The sequence below is a fragment of the Lepisma saccharinum genome, chromosome 3 (genome assembly GCF_977018435.1).
Source record: "Lepisma saccharinum chromosome 3, izLepSacc3.1, whole genome shotgun sequence".
NCBI classification, from domain to species: domain Eukaryota; kingdom Metazoa; phylum Arthropoda; class Insecta; order Zygentoma; family Lepismatidae; genus Lepisma; species Lepisma saccharinum.
Window position 1 is genome coordinate 44,942,195 of NC_139231.1, and position 21,128 is coordinate 44,963,322.

Below are 21,128 nucleotides of genomic sequence, written 5' to 3' on the forward strand. Positions count from 1 at the left end.
CTAATATAGGACATACGCTGAACAGGATTGTAATGATCAGCTTTTGTACACTAGCACACACACACAACAGTGATATATTTAGTATATTCCAATACACATTATATTGTATATTATGTTAAAGCAATATATAGAATAAACTTTTACAGAACAGAAACAGATTGTAGAATACATAACAAACTTATCCAAAGGACGTTAACGGTGGTGCATTAAAAATCAATACGGGACTGCTGAAAAGTATTAATGTATTTGGTCAATACTGTCATTAGGAAATACATAAGGAACCTTAGGGGACTCCTCGGTGGAGCCACGTAATGGTTCGGATCTCACTTTATACTGCAGGGCATGTCCCGATTAACCTATCTGTGCCAAAAGTCAACCTAAATCAAACTTTGCCTGAAGAAACTTGGAGACTAATTCTAACTCTGTTAAAAAGGTACATATTTCTACATTGTTGCTCCTTGAACATTTTTTCAGTGCCAGAAGAATTGCTACACTTTTTATTTTGTACAAGAAAAATTAGTACTTGTTGCTTCAGCAGCACCATGTATAGGCTATCAGAATGCATGTGTAGAGTCTACAAGAAATATGACAGATACTTGTAAGAAAAATAATTCCGAAAGTATTTCATATAGCCTACCTGCAACTGCGCCAATGTCTGAAATGTGTAAAACATGTGCACGGGAGAAAGACCTATAATTATGCACAGCATGAACATGCCTTGTAAGTATATTAAAAACTGGCCGTAATTTTTTATGCTACGTTTGCAGCTTCATAACATACCGAGAAAAATCTGCTTCACTTGTAAATTTTTCCCTAATTTATGCCAAAAGGCCTCAGGTAACGTATGGTCCATTATTACTGAAATTACACTAAAGAACAGATGATTTGCATATTACCAGGTTCTACCGGTAACGAAAGGTGTATTATTACATTTTCCAATCTTCGTTATCGTTGGATTATGAACCATTCTGTACCAGGGGCAATATCAGCTTCGATTTTGCTTACGTATGCGTTTCATTACCTCGTACGATTTTATTAACTGAAGACAATAAATTATTCGCCAGATCACTTGAAGTTGCATGAGAAATGGTTTAATGACACGGCGTATCATAACAGTGAAATACGTTCAATCAAGATTGTGCAGCATCGTAGTAAATATATGCCCACAGGCCAAGACCATCTAATGACACGGGACTGGCCGGATTTATGACCCGTGAAAAGCAAATGAGGTGCCGTTGTAGTACGCTGAACCGCCACGTTGGCGCTACGTACCGGCCGCAGGTAGATTTTGATGCATCCGCCGCATCTTTACCTAATACATTACCGCGCTGAGCGATGTTTGATGGAATAACACAACACACACAAGCGCGCGCGCACTCTCTCCCTCTCTCACGTGTACACATACTTGTTTGCCGCGACCAACAAATTATTTAAGTTTGTCCGTGCGCAGCCAGCGACATCAAGCGGCCGTTTAATGAATTTGTAACAAGGTTTGCTCCCGGGGCGAAAATTAGTTATTCTCCCTGTAGTGTAAGTGGGCTCCTACATGGTTTATGCTTTATGTACGAGGGGTAATAAACATTTTCGGGTTATGCTGTCTCCTTTTGTTTTGCCAGTTGGAAAAGGGAGAGAGAGAGGAGGGGGAAGGCTTGTCGATTTGTGGATTCGTTTTGCCGTATTCGTGGACCTGATGTGGCTCTAAACCAACATTTCTCCACGTTTTCCTATGTGGATTGCATAGTGAGAAAGAAGATAACAAGAGAAAGTTGTGTTCAAGGCGAAATAGACTGAATCTAAACGAAAATTCAGACTTCTATAAACTTTTACTACAAATCAAATAAATTCTCCTTTTTTTCCTATTATAAACATTTTGTTTTTGTTCTGGAATGTCATACTTGATGTATAATCAGATTATTTTTAGAACATCTCCAGCTGAGTCTAGTTAGTGAGCCTACCAACTGTGTAGAACGTGAGCAAGCGGGTTAATGATTGGGGCTGGCTTGAGATGACGTCAGTGGCTCGCTTGTTGATTGGTGGGTTCTGGAGATATGATTCGCCTTTAAGCTTCAAATTCAGAATAGCCAGGATCTTACGAAAATATCTTGATTTACCACCTTCCTTGAAAGATTGCCTCCGGACTTCTGGCATGGAAATTCCAGACGCCGTTTCCGTGCATTCTGGCGCTACACCACTTTATTTCATACGAAGCAGACAATTGAAATTTCTTCTCTGAGGTGCTTTAGTGAACGATTAACTCTAACGGAAAGACAAAAGCTGTCAATGCAGAGAGGCTGGAATCTGCTTAAAAACAGAAAATTATCGCAAGTTATTCATGTACAGTGGGATGCACAAGTATTGCTCGGCAAGTTGTCCACGACTATTTTCATTAGTTTTTCTCTTGCGCCGTGCGTCTTTTCTTGGAGAGAGTGAGAAAGACAGGAAACCGACAAATAGAGAGAAGAAGAGTAACGAGAGTGGTCGAGGAAAAACGGAGAGAAGTAGAAAAGGAATAAGAAATATCTTTCCCTTTCTTCGCTCTCTCTCTCTCTCTCTCTCTCTCTCTCTCTCTCTCTCTCTCTCTCTCTCTCTCTCTCTCTCTCTCTCTCTCTGTTAAGAAAATTATTATTGTTTATACTGGTGTAGAAGTTGTCAGTACCTTGATTGTCGTTTTCTTTCAATTATTGATGCACTCTTTGCGTAAAACGAAGAGAATAAACATGGTGATGGACAATTTGCTTGGTAATTCTTATGCACCCCACTGTACGTTGTAGTCATAATAAGCCAGATTAGAAAGCAATGAAATTCAACGTGCTGACAGTTCCTGATCTAACCAAAAGAAAGATCAGCCGATGCTTCGCCTTCACCTAGCTGCTATTTTATATACAGGGTTATTCAAAATGATGGATACACTTTCATTCATGTATATTTCCTTGAATATACATTACATATTAACAATATACATACAAGAGGGAGAGGAAAGTCTAAAGTTTACTATCTTACAATAGAGGTTACAGATGTTCAATATGGCAGCCGCCTGCTGTTCGACAAACGTCTAAGAGGTAGCCGAACTCATTCCACACACGAAGAAGCATCTCTTGTGTGACTGATTTCACTGCAGCTGTGATACTGTTCTGCAGGTTGCCCAGAGTTTGTGGTAGAAGTGTTACGTACACGGCTTGTTTGACATACCCCCACAGGAAAAAGTTACATGGTGTGAGATCAGGAGATCTCGAGGGCCACGAGAGAAGAGCCAGGTCTTCCCTTCCTAGGCGACCTATCCATCGGTGAGGAAGGGCTTCATTGAGAAACGGCATCTCAAAACTCCCCATGCAGTTGCTTGAGGTATTCAAAGTTCTCTACTAGCTGCAATAGTTGACTTTCTAGGACTGCCTTCAATTTGTCTCACATTCTCCTCTGACACACGCGGTCGGTCCGTGCTTTTTCCTTTGCAGACATATCCAGTTTGCTGAAATTGGTTACGGTATATGCTCCTCCTAATTGGTGGTTCTCTGCCGAATCGAAGAATGAATGCTCGCTGCACTGCTGTTGCCGATTCAGTTTTGCCGAACTCAAGAACGCAGAAAACCTTGTGCTGCACCGTGGCCATCTTACTCGGAACTGAATTGAAGGGTCCTTCGTGGCACGAGCATGCGCACTCGAGTGGTTGGTTACGCAACTGCGCTCTAGCGGTAGTATTAGAAACTTTAGACGTTTTCTTCTCTCTTGTATGTATATTATTCATATTCAATGTATATTCAAGGAAATATACATGAATGAAAGTGTATCCATCATTTTGAATAACCCTGTATTTGAGTCCCACCCCGCTATATCCACCTTTAAATTTGACTCAGTTGAATTCGACAAATATGTAACCATTTTAATCCATCCTAACTAGCATAATACAGTAATGCCCACAATAACAAAACAATAGCGACCGCAAGTGTGGCACCGACTCAACCGTCTATTAGGTTACCATCCAATTAAATCGTTACCGAACACAACAGAAGCGTACCACATTTACCCGTGGCAACTGAAGGATCTTCAATCCTAGCAACCGACACACGATAACCACAGCATCCGTAGTGCTTGATGAGGGAACGGATTTCCAAACCCCGTCACGCCCTTCCCTGCCCTATAGTTATTACAAGGGCTGCAGATACATAACCAATTTTGATCGTAGGACTGTGTAAACAATAGGATGTTACAGACATCTCCCCCTCGTGTTATTCATCTCTTTTGTCCTCGTTTTGGACTCCACCTGGTGCGTATTAAACCTACCCACAATGCATTTCGGGGCGAACTCAATTATCTCGTCTCCGTCCAGCCAACGGTTGTTGATCTGATGAGAGGTGATTTACAACAATGGCTCTGTTTGGTAAATATTGGCCATTGTGTTAACACTGGTGGAGGGGACACCGGTGTTATTTCTTCGGCAAACAGTGTGTAATGCTATTGGTCGGGTTGCGGTGCCGCAGGGCAGTATGGGGGATTTCTGTTCCGGGGTTCTTGTCCTTAATTGCTCTGATTCGAACTAGCGACAACGCGATATTATCACCAATGTATTAGCAATTGTACTTATCCGAATCCAGACTCTATTATCAAGCCTTAATTTAGGGTAGTGATCCTGCTCTGACGACACGTAGGTGACTGTGAGTAGCAAGAGTTCACAGTAGATAGCGTCAAAAAATTCTTTCTGCTGTGTTCCTACCGTTCCTTCTCCACCTTCTCTGTTCTTCTGCAACTCCTCTCGTTCTGTTATGTTCCCACCGTTCCTTTTCCATCTTCCTCTTTTCTTCTTCCACTCCTCTCTTTCTGCTATGTTCTTCTTCCAATCCTCTTTTCTGCTATGTTCCTACCGTTCCTTCTCCATCTTCCTCTTTTCTTCTTTAACTCCTCTCGTTCTGTTATGTTCCCACTGTTCCTTCTCTATCTTCCTCTGTTCTTCTTCCACTCCTCTCTTCTGCTATGTTCCCACCGTTCCTTCTCTATCTTCCTCTGTTCTTCTTCCACTCCTCTCTTCTGCTATGTTCCCACCGTTCCTTTTCCAAGTTCCTCTTTTCTTCTTCCAATCCTCTTTTCTGCTATGTTCCTACCGTTTCTTCTCCATCTTCCTCTGTTCTTCTTCCAATTCTCTCTTCTGCTATGTTCCCACCGTTCCTTTTCCATCTTCCTCTTTTCTTACCGTTCCTTCTCCATCTTCCACTGTTCTTCTTCCAATCCTCTTCACCTTCTCACATGCTCCACTTCTTCCATCATTCTTATCGTTCTATCTTTCTGCTGTGTTCCAACCCGTCTTCCTTTCATACGTTCTACCATTTTTCATCTTCCCCTGTTTCTCTTATCTTTCCACAAAGCCCCTAACGTATAATCTTGTTCTCACACTCCCCACTCTTCTCCATGCTTACCTGTTCTTTTATCAACCCTGCCCTCTGCCCCTAACACCACACCTTCCACTACCACTTCGTTTCACCTACATCTGCAATGTTCTCTTCATCTTTTTCCCACTCCTTGTGCTCTCTCTGGAAGTCTTTCTGGTATGAACCACTTCATTCCTTATTTCGTATCCTCAGGTGCCTATGCTTTTTTCATGAAGTACCGTAAGTCATCTCTATTTATTTATTTATTTATTTAATTTAATTGAAACACAACAGGCGCATGCCCAATTACAGTGTTCAATATGGGATGACACCATTACATAAACAAGAACATAACTAAGAAAATTAACAAGAAATATGAATGACGCAATATACATTTTACATTTAAAAACAATTGTGAGAAGAAATTAATTATTAGATTATAGAAGCAAAGGGAACACAGAGACAATACAATAATAAATGAAGCTAAACTGTTGGATATAACCTTACAAGCTGAATGAAAACCAAAATTCAATGAACAAAACAAAACAAAACATACAGAAATTCAGCGATTAGATCTTATGTTGCAATTACATTTAAATAGGTCTACGCTTGGATTATTCTTAGAAACTAAATTAAATAACTTGCACATTCTCCTCATGGGTTCTGCTTCGGTCATTTTGGTTCTTCCAAGGGGGATTTGAAAGAGATCAGTTCTGGGCCTTAACATACAGTTTGGCACATAAAAATTTAAATTCGACAACAGATTAAAAGAATCTATTTTACCATTGATAAGCTTGGAGAGAAAAGTTATTTGACTTGTTTGCCTCCTTTCGTCGAGTGACGGAATATTAAAGATTTCGCGTAATATGTTGCTAGGAGTGAGTTTTGGATATGTACCATCAAGTTTAAATAGTAGATATCTGAGAAATTTATTTTGAAGCTTTTCTAATTTTTCGATATCTTTCTTAAAATTGCGGGTTCCAAACAAGAGAAGCATATTCGAGTTTAGATCTGACGAGCGTATAATATAGCAAGAGAAATGTTTCCTTTTTTCTAAATTGATGACCCATTCTCATTATAAATCCCAAATTTCTGTGAGCTTCGCTTAAAATGCGGGCAATATGTGATTGGAATGTTAACTTTTGGTCAAAAGTGACCCCTAGGTCGGTAACTATATTCTCACTTTGTACTAACACATTAGAAATAGTGTATGAATGTTGAATAGGGTGTCTGTTGTGGGTGAATGATACAAGTTTACATTTCTTTAGGTTTAGGCTGACTTTATTAATTTCACACCACTGAAGCAAGTTATTCAGCTCTTCATGTAATATTGTACAGTCATCAGCGTTTTCGATATTTTTGTATATTTTAACATCATCAGCAAAGATTAATGTCTCACATTTTGTGAGTAGTTCTGGCAAATCGTTTATAAAAATTAAATATAGCAAGGGACCAAGGTTCGACCCCTGTGGGACTCCCGAACTGGCCACGAATTCGGTTGATCTGCAGCCTTGATACACGACGTATTGTCGGCGGTTCTGCAGATAGGAAGAAAGAAGGGTAATAAGTGGAGGAGAAATACTATTGTTGGCAAATTTCTGTATTAATATATCGTGGTGAACTGTATCAAATGCCTTTGAAAAGTCTGTATATAAAACGTCAACTTGCCCTTTATTAGCTATACTGGGTGCAATGTAGCTTGTCAGTTCGACAAGATTGGTTACGGTTGAGCGTTTTTGGACAAATCCGTGCTGTTTGGGGGAAAGAATGGGTTTAATATGAAAATATATATGTTTGTATATTATCTGCTCGAAGAGTTTTGCTGGTACTGACAATTTTGCAATAGGCCTGTAGTTACATATGTCAGCCTTATCAGCGGCTTTGGGAATCGGACAGATTTCTGTTGTTTTCCATATTGCTGGAAATCTCGAAGTTCTGACAGCCAAGTTGAAAAGGGTGTGAAGAGGGTACTTAAGAATTTCCGAACATCCTTTAATTACATAAGGGGGGATTGAATCAGGGCCGGCGGATTTTTTAGGTTTCAGTTTTTTAATGGCTTCCTCAATTTCATTTAGCGATATTTCAGACATATTTAAGATACTAGGAAGTGAGTTCATGTTTACATTAGGATGCGGATCTTTGTAGATAGATGGTTCCTTGGAATATACGGATTCAAAATACTTTGCAAAGAGATCTTGGACACTTTCATCATTGTCAATGGTTTTATCATTATACTTAGTTGGCTGCACGGGTGGATTTTTTCTTTGATTTTTAATGAAGGACCAAAACTGGTTAGTATCGTGAGCAAGATTGACCTCTGAAGCCTCAATATAGTTTTGGTAAGCTTTACTGATCTCCCATTTTAATTTCGTTCTTAAGGTTTTATACTTAATTTCGTGATGCGTTACATTTCCCATTCTTTGTTTCCATTTTTTGTGGTGACGTGATTTTGCTTTCAGATTTTTAATAATTTCCCGCGTGAACCAACATGGGTAAGATTTTTTTACAGAGGAGCGAGAGCATGGAACACATTCATTAAAAATGCTTTCGATTATTTCATAAAATTTATCAACGGCAATATCTACGTCTTCGCATTCTTTTATTTGGTCCCAGTCAGCTAATTCGAGTTTCCGATACAAATTAATGAAATCTGCTTTCTTGAAATTATATCGTTGGATGTTTGGATTTAAAGCTCTTTGTTTAGGCATGGTTTGTGTTAAAGTTATTCCTAGAGCCGGATGGTGTTTATCTTCGCTTACCAGAGGCTCTTGGCGAAATATTTTAGTATTTTCAATATTTGTTAAGACTAGGTCGAGAGTTCTACTATTGGCGTTCTGGATGGAATTTTTGCTTTTGAGGTCGTTGAAATCGAGGAAATATTTCAGTTCCCGACATTGTGCGCCTAACGTGAGCAACTCAGTGTTGGAATTTTTAATTTCAGGGATGTTGAAATCACCTGCAATGACCAACGGGCTCCCCAGAGGATAATGTGCAGTTATATGACTAAAGAAGTTCTCGTATACGTCCACGGGAGATGCAGGTTGAATATACACTACACACATGTAACAATCGCGACCAGATTCTGTTTTAAACTTTGTAATTAAACTGCCAATGCTTTGTTCGTGTAAAAGAGCATCGACCATTACAGGATTAAATTTTCTCTTTATGGCGATGAGGACACCGCCACCTAGTGTTTTGCCAGTTTCTAACGTGTTGCGATCTGACCTGAACACGCTATATCTATCGTCGAGTAGTTCGGAATCTGAAACTGAAGAATTTAGCCACGTTTCCGTGCACAAGACCACGTCGTAATTGTTACTCAATACACTTAAAAAGAACTGTTTGGTTTTTGATCGAACTCCTCTCAGATTCTGATAAATTATGTTCATGCTAATTATGTTTTTTTCATTGTCGCACAGAGTTTTGGAAGGGTCAGTTCTAGCAAGATTGATTGACGTCTCCACAAAAGCAGGGACACGAACAGGTGAAATAAACTTCTTACCTGACAAGTTGCGCTGGGCGTGGCTACCTTGACGTCCTCAAAGAGCTCGGAGACCGCTACCTCTTGCCCACTTGCTCCCCCTTCCATCCTGCATTCCTAGATTTCCTGGACGAACGAGGGGTGAGGGTTCTTGACCTCCGCTTTCACTTTGCTCCAGGCGGGGACCAACACTTTGGGCATCAGAAGGGTTGCCAGGGTCAGCTTGCAGATCGCGCAGGGAATATCTTATGTTGTCGACCACAAGATGGCGATAACTAATGTACGCACGGTGACCAGCGTTCCGGGCTCGGTGCATATGCTCGAGTAATCCTTGGCGTTCTTTGCGAGTGGAATAACAGAAGTCTTGGTCCAGAAATATCTTTGTTCCCTTTAGTTTGTTGCGACATCCAATAACTTTTTCTTTTTCCTTGTATCGCAAAAAGCGACAGACGATGGGACGAGGACCTCGGTTACTGTTCGTGTTGATCCGATGAGCTCTCTGGATGGAATCCTCTTGCAGATCGATGTTTAATTTGTCCTTAATTATCGTTCGCACTTTCGTTTCCGTCTGGCTCCAGTCTTCTCCCGAGTCCCCTTCTTCAACACCGTATAACACCAAGTTATCGCGTCGGCTTCTGTCTTCTTGGTCGTCCAGTCTTTGTTCCAGCCAGTTATTTTGTTGAGACAGTTCCTCCACACGTTTCGTAAGGGAGCCAACATCTCTCTGCAGAACGTCCACTCTAGTGACGAGGGTTTTGAGTGAGGTGCCGAATTGCCGAACTTCGGAAACTAAGGAGTCGTTCGAAGCCTTGAGTTCTTGCAGCATTGCTTTGATCTCTCCCATTTCATCACTGGGCCCAGGATTTTGTTCCACACCACCTATCACTAGTAGCACTAAAATCACTAAACCATATGCACAATAACATTGCTTCGATTCAGAGCTACATTCCGCAGACACCTGACATTTCAGGCCTGATTTCACCACGAACATTCCAATCCGGCAACGCCAGGTCTCGGTCGAAACCCCCATTGCTTACCACGAGCTTAGAACGGAGCGGCTAGAAAACACGTCCTTCCTCTTCAACTGCCTGCCTCTATTGCCTGCATCTTCCTTGTATCTTCTCTCTTGTTCTCCTGCATTGCCTGTGCCTCTACGAAATACCTTTCCAAGTTCTCTTCCATTCACCCTATCAATTCATTCCACTGAATTATGCTACACAGACATTTAAAACTTTTCACCACCCTAGACTGCAGTGATTACAATAGCACAGTAGCCCCAGAGAATTCCATTTCTTCAAATTTCATGTTTCTAGTTCCTTGGGTTTGTGAAACTTGATGTAATTGCAGTAGTTGGAGATTTCCTCTTACCCAGACTTCATATTTCGCAGCCATGGTGCGTGTGTGTGACCGGGAAGTTTCATCTTAATTTTCAGCTTTGTTCATCACGTTTCATCTTTCTTGTCCTGACAGGACGAGAAGTAAAGAGGTAACTGCACAGAACCCAACCCCTGAAAACGAACACTTTGTTGCTACATCAAAACTGTGTTCATTCGTTGCAAATTTTTGCACTAATCCCTGAGAGCAACACAAGCCCAGCAATTCCAACAGGGGCATTGTCGCCTAGATCAGTTTTCGCGACCCTTTTTAGGAAAAATAAAGCAAGATCATAGACGAAACAAGGGTCGAAGCCGTAAGCTCCGTGCAAAAACAGTATCCTTAGCAAGCTATTAGGAACCTCCCCACTTTCAGGATTACCTGATTTTTGTTTAAGACAACACAGATTAACCCGTTCACCTTTCACTAATTATTAAAGCTTAGGCAGAATCTCCCGGCTACAGGGTAATGCTGAAGCATGAGCCGATGCTAATCCCAGCATGGCCTCCAGCGTACGTTGAGAGCGATTAACATCGCTTCCAGGCTTCACCATAGCTGGAGGGGAGGATTCAAGGTTTTGGAGTCGGCGGGAAGAGGGGAAGATGTTATCAGAGGAATAAAATTGCCCAAGAAAGCATCGGCGGGTCGATAGGGATGCTGAGGTGACTCTCCTGTATCCGAGAGTGGTTTATGTGGCACGAGTAGGCAATCCCTTGAGAGCGTTGTAGCTTATGTGTATTGTTTTACCTTCGCCGCGCCAGGGGGCGGAGTGTGCCCTTTGGAGTGTTGTTCCCGCGGGGCGGGAATGTAACGGTGCTGCGGAAAGATTGTACGAGTTGGAAGGAACTCCCAATGCCAACGTTTCTTCCGCGCGGTGCACTCTGGAAACTGGATTCGTGCAGGTTAACGAGGCTCTGGCAATCTTCTTTGAGTCTGTACTTGTATATTTCTGATTTAGCGCCGTTCTCCTCGTAGCTTATCGCGACGATGAACATGACATTGATGGAATGTTGTCCATATCGTAACATTCGTTGCGAGAATCGTGGATATATTACTTAAATTAAGTGCTCCCCTGTGCTTAGCACCACGCCATGAAGGCGTATAGGGGGTGTGGGGGTAGCGCCCCACACTTCCTTGATTAGTGGGTGGGGGTGATGTGATCAGCATCACTCCTCTGACCGCCTCTACTCCCCAGGGTTTCCCCCAGGTACCCATGGCATTCGACGCTGTTTGGGCGCCGGGGCCGCTTCCAAAGTTAGAAAAGTTCCAGGATTTGAACCGGTCGGGGATCGAACTCGGGACCTTTAGCATGGTAGTTAGACGCGTTACCGACTGAGCCACCGCGGCCACTGATTTAATTAATTAATTTGATTTAATTAAAACAAGGTATTTATTTCGTAGTAATTCAGGACCAAGTGCGATATGTAGTGTAGAGTGCATGAAACTTCACATTTTCCTCCACTATGTATGTGTGTGAAATGGGGAGACATGGTGAAATTTCATGAAAGTTTAAAGTTGCCTATATGTGTGTCGAGTGCCCCTGTATATCATTGGCTTAGTAATTTTTAGAATATCCAGTGTCTTCGTTTATTTATTGTGCCGCTCGAACGCGTGCCCGTGTAGCGGCTGAAATTACAGCATTTGCCGGCGAAATCGGATGTACGTATCTCCTCAACTCAAGCGCATAGCGTATTTGAAAGATTTCCAAGTCGAAGTTTCGTCAAGTTTTTCATCGATAAACACGCAGCAGAACATTGCAATATGGCTAATTCTAACCAATATGTTATGCAGAACAGATCCTTGTCATCATAACGTGCCACCTCTCTGCCGTGAATGTCAGTATTTGCTTTAATGCGGGTGGACTTGTTGTGTTGAAGACAATTTATATTCGGTTCTGTGTAATTTGCTAAAGTGATAAGTGGCGGAGTGGTTAGCACATTGCGCGTTCGAACGGCATAATTACTAAAAGAAGACACTGTAGATGTGGGTCTACATATTTTACGATAATATCGCTGTAGAAAGTCTTTCCGCAATTAACACATCCAGATGGCGCACTTACTTTGTTGGGTGGCACTTATTACTTTTTCCCAACTTCAGTTACGTAACAATGTTGTTATTAAATTTTTGTTAGTTTTAGTTTTGGCGCAAAAAAAGGGTCTAACTAATTTTCGCAATTATAAATTTTCAAGAATCGCGCCGTCATGCAGTTGTGTTTTCCCGTAATTAGCTAAGTAATTACGTATTTCATATTTTTCTTTCGAGAAGGAGAAGGAGCAAAACGAACTAGGAATTCTTTAATTAAAGTAAGCTCATTTTTCGTAGTAATTCAAGGCTAGGTGGAAAAGAGAACGCAGCCTGGAGTGCATAAAACTTACACATTTCCCTCCATTATATGTGTGTGAGGTGGGGAGACATGGTGAAATTGCATGAAAGTCTGAAGTTAACATTTTTTTTCCATGTGTATGATGGGGACCATACATTTGCAAACTCTCTCGCAACATGATCATAAAAACACTATTACCCGGCACACAGTCTAAGAATTTGCTCCTCTTGTAAAACTGACCGACAAATTGAAGGTTTAATTCGGTTAAATTTCGTTCATGGTTTCGGATTATATAGATCTTTGTTTTCAATGATTTCAATGAAAACTCCGAGAATATTGTGCGTTTTATGTGTAAGAGCATTTTTCACTAGAAGGACCTATTTTTCAGTAACACAGGAATATAATAACAAAATAATAATGACCACAAATTTAGTCTGATTAAAATTTCTCAAACTACTGTGTTTTCACGATCCAGACGCTATGAGGCAAACGGGGAAAGAGGAAGAAGAAGTGTTTACACAGAATTTTATTAGAATCGAAATTATAGTTTCATTTTCGCTACGTTAGTTTCGTTTTTATCATCAAAAATTGATAATCGAAACTGAGATAGTCGACTTCGGTGGCAGAGTGGTTATCATAGGGCGCCAGTGCCAGTGCCTCTTCATCAATGTCATCGTATCACTCATCCTCATCTTCGCGATTAGCCTAAAGTGGAAGAAAAGCGAAGTAAAACCAATCAACCTATCGAAGTCGAGATAACTGCCGTTACGTAATTCAATGTCTGCCGCCATCTTGGATAACTACCTTCCTCAGATCTATCACCTATTGTTATGTTTCATGCAGCCCACTGTTTAGGTGCTGCTAGTTTATTCTGGTCCTCCAATTTTATACTTATAAATTGTCTGGCAATTATTCCTGAAGATTTTCCTTGGAGAAGGGGACATGCTTGGTTACAAAAAAGAGCAGATTTGGAAACACTGCTGCAAATTCTATTGGTTACATTACTACTTGCTTTCCTTGCGCCAAATTGATATCAGGACCGAGCTACATGAATTTACTTGCATGTTTACAATTTTAACATGGAATATAGACCTGATTATATTCAATTCCAGTGTTGTCTAATTCAATGAGCATAAAGTTCGACTGTAATTTACCTTCTTTTGAACATATTTTCATAACTCTGCAATTAAGAGTTTATTTCTCCCATACTTGCAGTCATTTTGTCTTGATTTCTGTCGTACTGTTGCGATAAATCACCCAATTTCTACTCTTTGTAAAAGTGCTGCCATCTTCATTCCGTCTTCAGACTTGCGTACATTCACACTGCCTCGGGAACCTGTGGAGGAGCGCAGCTCATAACAGCCGCGTCTTCCCCTCCATGCGTCACTACTTGCGCAGAGGACTTGTTTACGTTTGCCTGTTCCACATATTCTCGGGAGAGTGTCCTTCCTATGTTTCGCAAAGCTAGTCAGCGTCCGTTTGCGCCTAGACCATGCGCAGAAGAGTAATACAACGGTTTGTGGGCGGAGTCTAAATCAGGGTTTCGGAGCGGAGCGGATCAACGCTCCGACTGTTGCCAACGCTCCGGAGCGAGGAGCGAGATTCTAAGAAATGGTTCGCTCCGCTCCGGAGCGGAGCGATGTCTTATCCCGCTCCGCTCCGGAGCGGAGCAGCGGGAATCGGAAAATTTCTCGCTCCGCTCCGGAGCGAGGAGCGAAATTTTAGAAAATGGTTCACTCCGCTCCGGAGCGGAGCGCTACCTTGACACGCTCCGCTCCGGATCGGAGCAGAGGAAGTTGGAAAATTTCTCGCTCCGCTCCGGAGCGAGGAGCGAAATTTTAGGAAACGGTTCACTCCGCTCCGGAGTGGAGCGATACCTTGTGACGCTCCGCTCCGGAGCGAGGAGCGATATTCTAAGAACTTGCCCACTCCGCTCCGGAGCGACTCCGGAGCGCTCCGAGGTTGGATAATACGAGTGTATACAGAAAACTAACGATCAAAGGTTCCGAGTACATTAGTAATTTTGTTTGTGAAATTTGTACGGCATTTGAAAATCGCCCGTTATTGTTGTTATAAAACTGATTATTACTAAAGCTAACGCCACGGAAACAGTCCAGAAAAGATTACGTCACTCACCTACAGTGTTGCCAATAAGCAAGGAATAATCCTTACACAATACACCAGGGAAGGCACAATCAACCGCATACGTACTGTCCGTGACTATACAACGCGCAATGTGTCAACTGTGAAGCGTAGAAGAAGTGTGGCAAACCTGGAGGGCCAGGGGTGTGGAGGAGGCAAGGGGAAGCTTCGATCTTCACTGGACTGTTTTCGTGAAGAGAGCGATATTATTATTATTATTATTATTACATTTTCATTATCACTTTTACTACTCTACTACTACTTCTGGGGACAATATATTTCAATAGCACGTGTGCCACCTGTGGTTTTATAAGTTGAGAGAATGGAACCACTCTCCCATTTCCTGCCACCAGGGATCGCGACTGAAACTCATTTCGGTTCAACTTCTGGATCGGGCTAAGCACTTCGGCATATCGGCCCGACGTTACAGTCCACGCCGCGGGAGAAGTGAGTTATTCCGGAATATTGGTTCGAGTAACACTGGCGAAATTACTGCAGAGAATCCATTCGACCTTCTAAAAGGCCAGAGGAAAGGCGAAGCAACTTGTACGGAGGAAGATAAAGGCAGACAGGTGTTCGTGCAAAACACTCGCTGGTGCATGATTGTCATATATAACTTTCTTTTACGCTGGTTATGTATGATACTTTGAATGTAGCGAAAGGGAAAAGTTTAAAGTAATTGGAAATTCAGGTTGCTAATTTTAACTTTTCGATTTTTGAATATATGAAGTTGAAAATCGGAATCATGCTTATTAATGTTACCGTCGGCCAATAAGGAAACGTTTTAATTTGAAATACAGAGTTTTCATATCTCAATCTTTAAAAATTCTGACACTAGAAAGTTGAAAACCGGCTTAACCAAAAATGTAAGTTGCCACATTTGGTTTACTTTTATGAATGTATAAAGTCGAAAATCGGAATGCTGTTTGTATACAGCCGAACAGGGGAATTTAAATAGTATGAAATACAGGGTTGTCATATCGATTATTTTTCCCAATTTTAAAGGCAGGAAGTTGAAATAGGTATTTAATGGTTACATACGTATACTACTGCAAAAATTACAAAATGTCTGGTTGCCATATCTAACATTTCAAGTTTGTAAGCAGTAACCTGGAAATAGGCATGGTGGTTATAAGAAAATGGCAAAAAATTTGGAAAGACGACGAATGGAATGTTGCTATATTTAACTTTCTGAGTCTAGAAAGCCAGAAAACGTATACGTATAAAATTAATATTTTTTGTATTGAGTACGTTGTAGACAGCAAACTGAAAGCAAGTTTTCAGTAACGAACAATGTGTAGTCAGCAGATAAGTCGAAACAAGATGTATAAACCTTAATAACCGTGATAAACACAAAATGTAATATTATCTACTTGGATAGGGTCATGTCCTGAATTTTATGGTTTCATTTTGAAAAACAGGGCTGCGAGCAATACGTGCCTTCCTCACTGATGGCATTTGATTTGATTTTTGTAACTTACCTTTGAATTTTAGCTAATCGCGACGATGATAATGAGAGAATTGATAAATGTGTACTGAAAAAAAAAGTAGCGCGCTGTACCCCGATAACATAGTGATAACAACGTCTCCTTGTAATGAAGGGGCACTGGGATCGATACCCGGTGGAGGTACATAGTGGCTCGAATCCCACTTTAGGTAGGATTTAAACTGTAGGTCTATTCTCGATAGCGTATTGTTGAGTCTTAAATCCACCAAAAGTCATAACAAAAGGCATTGTTTCAACGTATGTTGAATGTATAATTGCAATGTATATTGTGATAAATTAATCCTTAAGCAAATATACATTTGTAATTCTGTTTAACAATAAGAGATGTCACTTTCCTTTAAATCTATTCACAAAATCATAAAAATACAACTGGGAAATTCATTTCCAAATGAACAACCTCTTATGCATATCTTTTACGTATGTGTGTGTGTGTGTGTTTTTTCTGAAATCTGGCAAAGTTCTAATAATGTATTCACTTCATAAATGTCTATTACATAACAGAAAGCATCATTGGGTATTCAATATCAGACGAATAATGAATTCCATGGGATTATTTCAGCGAGTTCGTGGATTTGAGTTTAGCTCTCAACGACAAATGGTGTTGGTTTGACCCGCGTTAATGTCATTGGTGTTTCCTTTGTGTTTGTTTCTCTATCACAGTATAATTCTTTTCCATAGTTTCGGGGTCCTATTTTTTTACCGACTTATCTAGAATTTGTTTAAAATTACGGATCATGAGAAATGTACGATTAAAGGCAAGGTAAAGTCCGGAAAAAACAAATTGAAACTTATACTTGGTTGAAAGGACAATTGGTTATTGTTGATTACAATTATAGAAATAACTTTATCGAAATACTTGGTTTTCTTTTACATACATATTTGTAATTCCTTTTGTGCACCATTCCATTCCTACTTGAATATGTAGACTATAAATAAAAACTCGGCATGGTTTCCTTCAATTCATTATTACAGTATAGATCTTCCATGATTCTCTTGGCTTATGATGCATAGAATTAACAATTACGGATTTTTTTCGTTCTTTTTTGTTCTTTTATATTGATTTAACAAATCTAGTCACCTTATTATTCTATTAAACGATACTGGTTGGAATGATTTCTCCATTGGCATGGACGTCCGGAAATGGAGGGGGCCACGCCACCCGGAAATTAAAGGTAATCAAGAAGTACATATTTCACGCATATAATTTCATTTCAGTCACAGTAATATATGTTAATTATTGCAAGGGCGTTGCAGGAACATGATAACTTCAAACTGTAGAATATTTTTAATGGGAGTAATACTATTTTGGGGAAATTCTGCCTCATTCTGCCCCCCTCCCTTGGACAAATATCTTGCTTGTCCCTTCCTGGAAAAAATCCTGAAGACGTCCATGTATCAGCGGCGTTAAAAATTTCATTAAATGTCCATACATCACCGTTGACAAGCACACATAATATGCATGTAATGATACAAGAGAACACAGCTTTTAAAGGTGAAGAGAAGAATAACACGCGCAAGTAATACTTTTAAAAGAGAACAATCTAGCCAGAATTGGTGTAGCATAATTCTAATACAACTGGCAACACTTGATCTGTCTGGCAAAGGCGATGTCTCTACCTTGTACGGATAAGTCGAACGCAACGTACAGCGCAGCGAACGAAGTTCTCAACCCCGAAAGCACACACAAACAAGCTATGTACCAGTTTCACCCTCCTCCCCTCTTGAAACGGGCACAAGACCAATGAGCTAGCCGATTGCACTGAGTCACCTGCAAGGAACACGGAATACGGCACAAAACGAAGCTGTCTGTTGTATGGGGGAGGTGGGTCGGAAAAATCCGTAAAGCAGAAAAAATTGATTGCTCGAAATTATTCGTAACCCACTCAACACATAACATTCAAACTCTTATATCTAAGAGTCACAATACAAAATTTGAAGTACCCCACGGATCCCTGACGTCATAGGGTGCTGTGCTGTAGAGCGACCACAAACAAAAAAGCTTCGGTCAAAAGTCCCCGCGCACCTCCTCCTTCACCCGTTCGACTAGGGCCATAAGGAAGCATGATTCACTCTGTCCCTCCCCTCCAAGCGGGGGCGATCATACAGACAAACAACTAGAGTACGTGGAAACAGGACTGCAGGCTCTTTTCCATGTGGTCCCACTATAACCACTCCGTCACGGAAGCCGGCTTTAACGCGCCCATTCCATTATTCATAGTTGCATTTCAGCATTCGTGTAAAAAAAACTCCTAAACGGATCGGAGCGTGCTGTCAAAAGCACCACGCTCCGGAGCGGAGTGCTGTTGCCTCACGCTCCGCTCCGGATCGGAGCGTGCGTCTAAAAAATCTGAACCACTCCGCTCCGGAGCGGAGTACTGCTGTATCACGCTCCGCTCCGGATCGGAGCGTTCGTCTCAAAAAGCTGAACCACTCCGCTCCGGAGCGGAGTGCTGTTGTATCACGCTCCGCTCCGGATCGGAGCGTGCGACTCAAAAAGTCGAACCACTCCGCTCCGGAGCGGAGCGTGTCTCTCAAAAAGCTGAACCGCTCCGCTCCGGAGCGGAGTGCTGTTGTATCACGCTCCGCTCCGGATCGGAGCGTGCGATTCAAAAAGTCGAACCACTCCGCTCCGGAGCGGAGCGTGTCTCTCAAGAAGTGGAACCACTCCGCTCCGGATCGGAGTGCTGTCGTACCACGCTCCGCTCCGGAGCGAGGAGCGGAGTAGAAATGACGCTTCGAAGTCGCTCCGGAGCGCTCCTTTAGTACGCTCCGCACTCCGCTCCGAAACCCTGGTCTAAATGTGACGTTAGATGTTAGGTTAAGCTATGGTTATTGTTGCCAGAATCTGTGAATGAAAAAGTTGTACAGTTGTGTCATACCAAAATAATAAAATAATTCTAGTACCGTCACTATATTATAAGCAAGGACTATACCGTTCGCAGCTCCAACAGGGGGCTGGGACACAACGAATCAGCAATCAGTTGAATTCTCTTCAACGGGAGAGAGAGAGCGAGTTGATGAGCTCCGTTACTGGATAAAAGTTGTACAGTAGTACACAAAGCACAGAAAAATACACAAAACATCCAAACACTACAAACAAGCTAATATAAACAACTGACAAAAACATACATACACTTGGCAACGTTGTAACGGGAGAGCGTTGTTACCCCTACAGCTTTTACTTCGCAACTGAGGTTGTTGATACTCATCGAGGCACACACTCCCGAAGACGAGTGGTGGACAGATGGAGCTATGTAGCAAAATATAGTCAGCCGCCAGATAAGCCCGCGATCAGTATACCAGATATTACCTGCGATTTCAACATCAGTACTAATATTACATTCTCCACGCCCCCTGCGGTGGATTGGCTTTTCGCTCTACGTAGACAATGTCACGCTTCTGGGCATCCTGGCTGCAAAAGGCTCGACAATAAACACTCGTTCATTTCGTTACAGAACTGGAAGAAAATACTACCGAGAGCTGTATTGTCAGTGTGTTCGAAGTTTCAACAATGGAAAAGTTATGCCAACCTTATCTCTCTCGTTTGAAAGGAAAAACAAAAACCGGCATAAATAAGCGTCCTGAAAGCGATTTTCGGAACAGTGAATTCATTTATTGAAAACCTGTACGTCTAGCAACCCTACGTGCAAACATTTGTGAAGTTTGCCAGGTCTAGAGTGTAGGAGAGCTTCCATTAATATAGAGGTCGGCATATTTTGAAAGTATTGTAATTGTTACTTTGTACTGTAAACTTTGATTACCACTTCGAAGTAATTATTCTGTATATTTAACTTATATTTCTTTTTTCTTTACAGAGAGATTCGCTCACGCTGGAACCTAGCAATGTTGCCAACTGTGTTTCCAAAGGAAAATCGGAGGTAAGTTAATATTTTCAAGTGTCCAGCGAGTTCCCAATATTTCGGTTAGCCACGTAGCCAAAATGTGTTGGTTATATGCTTTCCTTTCTCTCTTGTATTTTCTATAATGAACCGCATGTTCATCTTTGTGTTGACGTCAGCGTTGGTGATTGAGCAAGCCTTGTTCGTACCTGCTCGTATTTTCTCATCATACACCCGCAAGTCTAGATCTAGAGCCGTAACCCGAGCTCCAGTTGACAGTAGCCATCCTATTCGCTGTAACTACTCGCACAGCAAACTCTGTACTGCTTCGTTGCGAACTAGAAAAAAAAAGTAGATAGGAATCATATTTTCTAGTCTAGGAACTTTCCGCAGTTTATCTTCAAAGTAGGCCTCTGCTTCTGTAAGATAGTACAGAAGTTTAAAAATAGATGGCACTGTCAAGATTTCCGCCTTGAGCCATTTCTCTTGTAAAACGATATGTTCGTATTCCATTGCGCAGATATATTCTTCTTCCGCCTGCCCCGCTAACGTATTTGTTACAGCACATGTAATCCCCCCTCTTCCCGCTATTTTTATCCTCAGTCGCAACTGACAGGGCGTGTTTGATAATGAGAAGAAGGGAGGTTTCAAAAAAGGGGGGAGGTATATGTAACTTTTCACGGTGTCGTCAAAACGCTAACGCGATTCATAAATTCTTAAGGAGTCGGGTGTCACGTCCATGTGTGCTGGTTGTTTGTTTCCTGGTGTAATTCAATCCCTGCTACGACGCTTCTCCGAACCTCGTTTATTTCCTTCTCCCCCTACCCCTCGACTCCCCACTTCTCTTGTTTCTACGTAAGAACAGTGTGCATATAAGAGAGGCGAAGCTGAAAACTGGCCGTGTGGAATGGCCATATAGTTTGACAGTGTTCTGCAGTGATGTAGAGGAGGTCAACAGGTATAACCGTCCTTCCGAAATATCTTGCAGTGGTGTGCATCATTTAGCCGTGTGCAAAGGTGCAATACCGTACTTGAAGCGAGTATATTTCGATTGATTGATTGAGTACTTAGGTGTTTTATGTCCACTTTGTGCACAGTAAGGCTA

General features: G+C 41.6%; 1 protein-coding gene across 3 annotated transcripts in view; it reads left to right on the forward strand.

Moving 5' to 3' along the window:
• Nucleotides 1–21,128, forward strand: part of Sema2a (Semaphorin 2a) — a 1,542,453-nt gene that overhangs the window by 1,382,592 nt on the left and 138,733 nt on the right. For all 3 annotated transcript variants that reach the window (XM_083118491.1, XM_083118494.1, XM_083118493.1), the window contains one exon: nt 20,000–20,062. In XM_083118491.1, coding sequence (XP_082974617.1) covers nt 20,000–20,062 — 63 coding nt within the window. The remainder of the gene's footprint in view (nt 1–19,999; nt 20,063–21,128) is intronic.